General features: G+C 34.3%; 1 protein-coding gene and 1 pseudogene across 1 annotated transcript; one reads left to right on the forward strand and one right to left on the reverse strand.

Moving 5' to 3' along the window:
• Positions 1 to 203: 203 nt before the first annotated feature.
• LOC108329635 (uncharacterized protein C57A7.06-like) lies at positions 204 to 6,947 on the forward strand (annotated as a pseudogene).
• A 2,228-nt stretch (positions 6,948 to 9,175) lies between these two features.
• LOC108327458 (uncharacterized) lies at positions 9,176 to 9,526 on the reverse strand. The gene has a single exon (XM_017561156.1). The coding sequence runs from the start codon at positions 9,524 to 9,526 to the stop codon at positions 9,176 to 9,178; it is 351 nt and encodes a 116-aa protein (XP_017416645.1).
• Between the last annotated feature and the right edge of the window lie 666 nt (positions 9,527 to 10,192).

The raw sequence follows: 10,192 nt of genomic DNA on the forward strand, positions 1-10,192 counted from the left end.
ATGATATTTACCTCAAGCTCCTCGTCAAGGTACCTTTTTTTTTCTCGTGCATGACTGTGGATGAACGAACAAGGGTTTTGGATTTGAAATGTTGGTTATGTTTTTAGTTGTACCGTTTTCTTGTTCGGAGGACCGGGATTATTCAATGCCGTCATTTTTTATATTTTTCTATTTTAGATTATATATTTTCAAATACAAATTTCCAAAAAGTATGATTCAAAAGTAAAATTTATATTTTGTATTATCAGAATACAAATATTGCAATATATTTTGATTCTATAACCCACAATATAGATTTTACACTTTCAGGATTCCTGTGTTCAATTTGCCCAAAGTTTTCATAGGTTGTGGGCCCATTTTAAACAAATTACTACAGGATCAGGTGCTTGGAAAGTGAAACCCAGCCGCGTGCTTGGAAAGTGAAACCCAAAGCAGCCGCAACTATGAAGCTGAAAGAGATGGAGGGAGGTAACCGGAGAAATCAGAAGTCGAAGAAGAAGAAGAATAAGCAAAGCTCACAACAGCAGAAGAGAGGCCCTCGTTTGCCTTCTTCTTTGCAAAAGCATATTGACCGTTTAAACCCTACCACTCCCTTAGACAGCGCCGATCCCGATGACGATCACGATCTTTACGAATACGAGGAAGAGAGGGCCGAGGAGGAGTCTAGGAAAAATAAGCGTTACGACCCTGTTTCCGTTACCGATGACCTCTCTGAAGAAATTGAGGTTTTTCTTTTCTTCATCCTTTTCAACATGTCATATAAACTCTTCATATTGTTCGTGTGGTTAACTTGCTTAAATGCTTGTCATATTAGGGCACGTTTGGTTTGGTTCCGTTTTCATTGTTGATATTGAAAACTGTTTTCTATTATCCGATGTTTTTTTTTTTTATTATTAAAGCTTGATTTTATTAAGGGCACCTTTGGATTGATGAAAAGGAGTTGAAAGAGAGGGCAATGGAATTGAATGTGTTTAAGATTCATTTTTTGACTTATTAAAAAACTAAAATTGGAGGACGATGGAAAGTGTTGGCACCCATTCCTTCTAATTTCATTTTTTAGCTTTTTGTTTTCCCTTCAATGGCGTGCATGCGATGGAATGTGAAACAGTCCTCTCAATGTGGTAACTAGAAGGGTTATGCTCCCCTTTGTGGCTTATCATCCCTTCCCAGTTTTGTGTTTGCATTCTTCCTCGCAATTTCATTTTTTTAGCATTTTTCTTCCCTCCAATGGCGCGCATGCATCTTTTTAATACATCCAACAAACCAAAAACATGTGACATCCAAAGTCTAATGGAGAAAGCATTTGAGACTTGCAACACCTTGTATTAGACCAAACGAGTCTGTATACAGTCTGGCAGATATTCAACTTACTAGTGTTGTAAAGATAAAAAAACACAAAATTTCATGTGTAACCTGTGATGATCTTTATAATGCCTTACGAAATCTCACATCCCTGATTTATATTCACATACATTTGGAATATTACATTTGGGTTGGATTGGTTCATTAATTTTTAAATTTAAATTTAACTTATCCTGTTTGTACCATATAATTTTCATTCATGTCTTCACTGGTATTTTTAGGATGAGAATGTGCAATCTGATGATGAAAGTGGGGACAGTGATTACATTGGGACAAATAGGGATGGAAATGTTCAAAGTGATGATTCTGGAGAAGATGATGATGGGAGGCATGCAAGGATGCTACAAGCAATTACTGGTATGCCTAGTGAGGCTTTTGAAGGTGAGATTAGATCCTTTTTTCAATTTTGGACTTTACGTAAAGGATTAGATTTATTTCTATATTAGGTTCACATTATTATATTTGACTAACTTTTTTATAGATGATTTTGAATGTAAATCTTGATTGCCTATTTAAATAATTCGTAATGATGTTCAATATATGTATGTGTGTGTATCTGTGTTTCTGTGTCCAGCATTTTGGAGATTAAAAGTGTTGCTGTGTCCATTATTTTGGAGATTAAAAGTGTTGCTGTGTCCATGTAGTTTCTGTACTACATGTACTCTAATTTTTGGCAGTATGTGGGAGGAATACTGGACCAGTTTTTTTACATTAATGTTACATAGAGAGAACCCTGCTGTTTTTTTTTCTATCTTTCTGTTGTAACGATATGTTTTACACCTTAATAATCAAAATGCAGAGAATAAGAAGAAAAAGAAGACGATGAATGACTCTGTTATCCCAGAGCTATATCCAGGATCTGAATATAATCCTAGTCTTGATGTTGTGGAAGGTAATGCGCGCATTAGCGTAGAGGACCTACTGAATCCTCTTAGTGAAAAACCTACGTATGGAATACTTCGGAAGAGGCAGCATCAAATTATGAAGAATGCTAGAATTGTTCATGCGCCACTTTCAAAGGCAATTCAAGCAAAGGTAGAGAGGACAACAGCCTTGAAATATCAAAGAAAGATGTCAGCAAGTGGCAGCATATTATTCAGAGAAATAGAGAGGCTCCAACTATTTTCTTTGATGAAAATGTGAATCTAGGATTTTCAACTGTAGGAGCAATAGCTTCTGAATTTGAACCCATGAAAATGATGGTTCTAAGCTTCTTGAAATGAACAAGGTATGAATTCTTTTAACATAATTAATAATTGAATTTGACATTACTGGTAGTAGCTGATCATGGAATTTGGAATCTGATTGAACTTTCCCTTTTCTGATTCCCTTTTTACTTTCCTTTTCTGTTGTATGATATCAATGTGGAAATGTCTTGACTAGTCATTGGTGAAGCTGACTCAGTTTTGGTTGGCATACATCAAAGCATTTTATTTTCAAACAGTCAAACTCAAATTTGTTTATTAAACTAAAGTTCTTGTATATACATTTTTTATTCTTCAAATTAGATTTTTTTCATCCCAAAATATTTTCCTTCTGCCTACTAAGATCGAGGGGGAACTTCAATGGCATTTTTTTCGTGACTGTACTGATTTATTTGTGTGGGTGGAGGCGACAAGGTGATTTGTTTCAGTGATGTGCTTAAATAAGGTTGGATTTATATACAGGTTGGAGGTGCACGAAAAAGGAGCAACTTCTTGTTCAGTCCCACAAGTATTATGACTCTCCCTACACTGTAGACTTGGATCAGGCTTGTTCATAAAAGTGAACAAGTTCTCATTTTTTAATTAATCTCACACATTCAATATTCCTATTATTTCACTTGTACCATGTTGCAAAATCTAATAACTTGGATGAATAGAATAACAACTCATTTTGTAAGATTCCAAACATGGATCACTTCTACCTAAAAATAATAATGGGTTCCTTCCAAGCACACTACATAAGCTGAAATAACACTTATGATTCTGGAAGCTACATGGAGTAGACAATATCATTAGTCTCAGATTCAGTGATATTATCCCAATTTTAGTTTTAACTTCTAAGTCCCATACAATGTTTCCATGTGTGCCTCTTGGAGTATAAGAATAAAATGAGCATTCAATTACACCGTTTACTGAATAATCTTCTTAACCCATGTTTTTAATGCATATGTCAAGAATTCACTGATGACCTGGGCCTTTTCAATTTTTTTATGTGCTTTATTATGTCTGATAGGTGTCTATTGAAGATGAGAAGGATAGGCAAAATCGGATTGCTAAAATGCGGAGCCTTCTTTTTCGTCATGAAATGAAGTCAAAGCATATTAAAAAGATCAAGTCAAGAACATTTCATCGTTTGTTGAAGAAAGATAGGTTAAAGGCAGAAGCTTCTCAGATACAAATGGACCCCCAAGCTGCTAAAGAATATGCCATGAAATGAGAGCCTCAAAGGGCTGAGGTATATCATCATTTCCGAAGAAATAATAGCTCAAGATATTTTTCTTAACAAATGCAGTCTACCAAGATATAATGTATCTTCATGGTTAAAACAGGAAAACTGTTTTTATCAATCCCTTTCTCGCTTAAAATTTCAACTTGGTACAGGAACGCATGACTCTAAAACACAAAAACCAGAATCGGTGGGCTAAGCGTATTATACAACGTGGCTTAAATAGCCAAGATGAAGGAACACGTGTGGCTATTGCTGAACAACATCAAAGACATGCTGAATTGACTAGAAAAATGCACTCTATGAAGGATAGCAGCAGTAGCAGTGAAGATACCAGTGATGAGGACGAAGATGAAAACTCTGCTGGTCCTGATCAGGAGAGGGCTTACAAAATTTTGGGGAAAGCTAGAGATAAGACCATGAAAGTGTTGGAGGAAGTGGACGAAGTTCCCAAATCAGGATTACTTTCTTTGCCTTTTATGGTAACACCCATTCCTGCTCTCTTCCCTTTCCTTCTCTCTTAAGGAGATTTCTGTGTAAATGTTATTCTTGTTCTTAATAGTGTGAATAAATACTCAATTATTTTAACGTGAATTATCTTGTTGAATGAATTGTGTTATCTTTGCTTTATTGTAATTTTGTTTTTATATATTCTCTTTAGTATTCAATATAGAGATTGAAAATCGTAGGTTTTCTTAATGATTTGTGGTCTTCCTTTGATCTTAATCTGATGCAGAGGCGTGGATTGGCGAAAAGAAGAGAGGCAGCTGTTGAAGAAGCTAACCTTGCTTTCCAAGAATATGAAGATTCCTTAAAGAAACTGGAGAATTCTGGTGGCTTAGAAGATCCAAAAGCTGCTTCTACCAGTGGCAGAAGAGTATTTGGACCAGCCAAAGCTCAAGTATTTGATACCAGGGTAAAATCAGATAACAGCTATGGTGGCAGTGATAGTGAGGATGACTTGGGAATCGGTGAAAGTGGCAACATGGAGAATATGGGAAGTCACCTTTTGCATAACAAGGATTCAGTTGTGATTCAAGAAGACACTGATACTCACAAGGAATCTTTGTTGAAGGTGATGGAAATCTTATTGTCTTTTTTCTTATATGGATGTCTGTCTCAATGGATGTGATACATTTAATGCATTTTTTGTTCACAGACCATTGATGATATTATTGAAAATCCTGGGTCAAAAACTACATGCGAAGTTTCCATATTTTGTGTCAGATCAGTGGAAAAAGGTGCTTTTAATATACCTATCTTTCTGTCTGTCTGTCTCTCTCTCTCTCTCTATATATATATATATATATATATATATATATATTTTCTCTTCTATTTTTAATTGGTTTCTTTTGTTAAAGAAATATATTTTCCATTTATGACCTGTTGCGCTTACGTATTTGTGATAAGCAGGCAAAGAACAAAAATGAAAACACAACTATCAAGAAGTCTCCAAACCTTACAGGGCCAGTTAGGCAAAATAAAAAAGTATAAGCTCTTTCTATTTTGTTACAAGTATAAAGCATGTCATTGGTTTAATCTTACATTTGATTCTTTTTATATCTTAGGATACTGAAAAGGAGATTGGAGAGGATAGTGATACCAATAGTGAAGGACAGATGGTGGATGGAATTCTGTCTTCTGTTTCTAAAGTGCCTTATGAACTTCCTTCTCAAGAGGAGCTCATTCGGCAAGCGTTTTCAGGGGATGATGTAGAAGGTGATTTTGAAAAGGACAAGCAGGAGATCCTCGAGGAAGAAAATCCTAACCCAGAAAAGCCTCTGTTACTTCCTGGCTGGGGCCAGTGGACACATACAGGAAAAGAAAGGTTTACCATCTTGGATGCTGAAAAAACATGAAGATGCCCAGAAAAAAAGGGCAGAGGCCCTCAAAAAGAGGAAGGATGCTCAGCTAAAAACCGTGATTATATCTGAAAAGATAGATAAGAAGGTTAGTGTCATAATATACAAGGTTTTGAACCTTCCGTATTCTTTTCAATGCATGCAACAATTCATATTCATATTAGAAATATGTGGGGTTATTTGGATTGTCATATAATATTCTTCATTTTGACTTGTATCAACAGTTATGTTACTGATAGGTATTATCATTATTATTAGTTGTAGTAAATTTTTTCTCTCCTACCTCATTATTCAAGGCTCCTGTCTTTATTATCTGGTATTATATTGCTTAAAATTTTCATTTAGTATATATTCATGGTCGAACTCTAGTTTTGTAACTTGTGGCTCGAACAATGTTGCCAACTGCTTAAAATTGACCATTATTTTGTGGGTCAATTAATTTGTCTTGGTTTTAATTCTGTACTTCCTTTTGGATATGGCAGGCTGAAAAACTGCATACTAAATCATTGCCTTTCCCGTTTACTTCCAAAGAGGTGTTTGAACAGAGCATGCGTGTGCCCATCGGACCTGAATTTAATCCAGCAACTGCAATTGGTCCTCTTAACCAACCAGAAGTAAGTGCTTCATTAAGATTCTTGACTTTTTCTTGTGTCGAAAAGAATCACGCTGTAGCTTTTGTTTAAAGTAGTTGGGGGAAGGAAATATATTTATTGGGTACTGTTTGGTACTATTTAGGAAAAATACTGTAAGATGAGTGTATCTTTTGTAGCTGTTTTGTAAGTATAGTGTTACATATGCAGGTGGTGAAGAAACCAGGTGTGATAATAAAGCCAATGGAGTTTGAAGACGTGAATCCTCATGAAAAATCAGAACAACGAAGTGGTGATAAGCGAAAGTTTAAGAAAACTAGTGGCAAGCCCGTGAAAAAGGCGAAAGTGGGAGGAAAAAAATAATGGACAGTAGTTTTGGTTCTGATCCATTTATTTAATATTCTCAGTTGTTTCGTTTGAAAAACGGCGATAAACATTTTTGCAGGATAAAAGAAAAAGGTTAAGATAAAAAGAAATAGAAAGGTGTATAATTTAGTAGCTCCGGAAGCTTATGGCATGCAAGAAAGGGTAAAAATTAGAAGAATTAGAAGAGTTACTGTTGTATTTATGTGGGGGTGTTTCCCTGAAATATTATCAGACCTTTTTATTTATTTAATTTTTCACACCAACGCAAATGTCGTTATTTATCTTGTGCCCGATATACAGCAAATAGGTATTCTCAAATTTCATTATTGTACTTTTACACCCTTCCTTCTAAGTTATCTTGCCTTTTTTCTAAAGATGCATTCTAGCACGTCATTTAATTTTTATATCATTTATACATAATTCATTGTTATGTCTATCGTATAATATAAAATTAATGTAATATAGAAGATATCTATTAACAGTATATTGGAAAATGTATTATTATTTTTTCATGACAAGGCACACCATTTATTATTATTTAAACGTCTTCTACTTAAAAGTGAGTATATTTTAAGTACTTGAACAACGACCATTTAATTAGTTTTTTGCAAGGCATGAAATAAAGGAAAGTATTATCAATTTTGCAAGTATGAATGATAATAAAGACGACAATAATATATATTTTAAAGCTTCTTTAAAATTTAATTTATATTATAAAATAATGTATAACTTTTTCAAGAAATGTTAAATAGAAAATGCTCTAAAATTTCATTGTGTTCAATAAATGTGTCACTAAAGAGATCTTTGTATACTGAGGTTGTATAATTGTAATGCATATAATAAAACTTAGCTACACATTGTACTAATGTTACCCGAAAGTTCAAAGCGTTCATGTCAACAATATTTATATTCAACTTAAATAAGATTATTTCCATGCTGATAAAAAATATTATTTGCCTAAAATATAACTGCTGTATCGTCTAGAAAGATAACTGTTTTTACTAATAAAAGTGTTAAACATCACTTTATTATTCGTCTTTGAAATTAAAAAAATTTAATATAAATTCTTAAGACATCATATATATTCTTATAGCCAGCCACGTTATTTACTTTCATAGACTCCAACAATTTTAACCAAAAAATGTTTAAAGTCAATGAATCATACTCATTTGAAATAATTGCTATTGTTAGTATCAATTCCAGGAGAGGTAAATCAGAGGAATAAAGGTGTCACAGTTTTGGTAAATCTATTCCATGAAATTTTAACAACTCAGTTTATTAATCACATAGAATGATGTTCCTAAACCAATGAATTTGAATTGCTCAGTCGTATTCAGCGAGTCATGTGACCTTTAGTTGAGTGAATTCCACAGATCCCATTAGAAGGACGTATTTTCGTTGTTCACAGCAAGTTATGTCTGTTGTCTATTGCTTTGTTTCACCATTCTCCAACAGCCACAGTTGGAAACACTATATGGGCTGCTTGATCATACTTATGCTGCTTAAGTGGTTGGTGGTGAATTGCTTTTATTGCCTTTCCACTTTTATTTTATTTGTAGATGTGAGCATTGTGCATTGACTCACTATGTCTAGTCCATATGGAGTTAAGTCACATTGGGATATCTGTCATACTCTGTTACCCAATTCAAGTTTTGGGAGCACACAATTTTGGCCTGGCAGAAGGACTCATTTATGGACTTCTAAGTTTAGTACCATTTTAGATCCTCCATCCATGACGAAGCTTACTAATGTCCAAATACAATCAACTAATATGTTTTATTATTAATAATTTTGACTATATTATACTTACTTCATAACTTTACACACCTTTAAATAAAGATATACAAGCATGACATCAATTGTCTAGAGGATAATGCCACAAAGCTCATATCCTTGTAGCAATAGAAGTATCCTTTAAGACTAATTAGGAGAGATGAAGCTTATATGCTTGTTTATAACTCTTCAAAAGTGCAGACTCGTTTTACTCTCCTTTTTTTTATCTTCTTTTACTCTATCTTTATCTTTTTGCTTAAAATAAGATCTCTTACTTAATCATAAAATCATCAAAATTTCCTCTCTTATTTTCTCTCAACTAGTTTTTAAAATATCAATAACTACTAAATATTATAACTCTTCACGTAAATCCCCTTTTTCATTTTCAGATTTATTTTATTTTGCATACCTTTACTTTCTACACCTCTTAACTTAATTTCTGCACCATTTAATGAAGATAAAAATACCCTTTTGCCCCTAGGCCAAAAATACTCTTAAAATATAAGTTTCTCCTAAACTCTTTTCCCTAGGCATTGAACCCACATCCATTCCATCCAAAACAACATTCTTACTGACAAACCAACATATCATATTGGTAAATCACTAATTTAATAACATACCAATCATGTGTTGCACTTTATCAATAATAATATTAAGTAATCAACATAACAATTATAATTCTATGAAACACCTAAACATTAAATACCTATTACCAAGAAGCAACACTCAAATCTCAAACCCACTTTATCCCTTAATTACTACATTTTTCTCGGGTCTTACATTCATCCCTCGTCAAAAGAATTTTTGTCCCCGAAAATTGACATACTTACCAAAAAGATAAGGATACTCCTTCTTCATAACTTCCTCAAACTCCCAAGTCATTTCCTGAGTAGCTTCATCCCGTAACACCTTCACTGTGCGAATGTCCTTCCCTCTCAACATCTTAGTTTGCACATTTAGCACCCTTACTGGTCTAACATCAATGGTTAAATCTTCTTTGACTAGAATGTCATCCACTTCCATCACATGACTTAGATCTGGCACGTATTTCCTCAATTGAGACACATGAAAAACATTGTGCAAGTTCCCCAACTGAGGTGGCAGTACTATCTCATAGGCTACTGAACCAATCCTCCTAAGCATTTGATATGGTCCAATAACTTTGGCATTAACTTCCTTGACTTAATAACTCTCCTAACTCATGCTATTGGTGTCAATCACATAAACACATGATATCTAACTTCAAACTCTAAAGGTCTCCTCCTTTGATCAATATATGACTTCTGTCTACTTTGTGTTGCTCTCATACGTAGTTTGTTGTAACAATTCCGAACCTACAGTCACTAATTTACCGTCCTGGAACCAACATAACGACGTCCGACACTTCCTTCCATACAAAGCTTCAAATGGTGCCATCCCTAGGCTAGAATGATAACTATTATTGTAAGTAAACTCCACCAAAGGTAGAATCTCGTTAAAGCTCGCGAGATGATCCAAAACACATGCCTTCAACAAATATTTGAAAGATTGAATAGTCCTTTCAAACTGTCCATCGGTTTGAGGATGATAAGCCGAGCTCAACCTCAATTGGGTACCCAAAGTTTGCCAAAACTTAGAGGTAAACCTCGAATCTCGATTCGAAACAATACATGCGGGCACTCCATGGAACTGTACATTCTCACGAATATACAATTCGATCATTCTCCAATGACATTTGCTGATTTATCGGCAAGAAATTAACACACTTAGTAAATCTGTCCACGATTACCTAAATGTTATTAGGTCCCTTCAATGACCTAGACAAATGAG

This window comes from Vigna angularis, chromosome 2, assembly GCF_016808095.1.
Source record: "Vigna angularis cultivar LongXiaoDou No.4 chromosome 2, ASM1680809v1, whole genome shotgun sequence".
Lineage (NCBI taxonomy): Eukaryota > Viridiplantae > Streptophyta > Magnoliopsida > Fabales > Fabaceae > Vigna > Vigna angularis.

Bases quoted from the DNA above. Each gene is read 5' to 3' on its own strand.
- LOC108327458 (XM_017561156.1), bottom strand. From the start codon at position 9,526: ATGCTTAGGAGGATTGGTTCAGTAGCCTATGAGATAGTACTGCCACCT.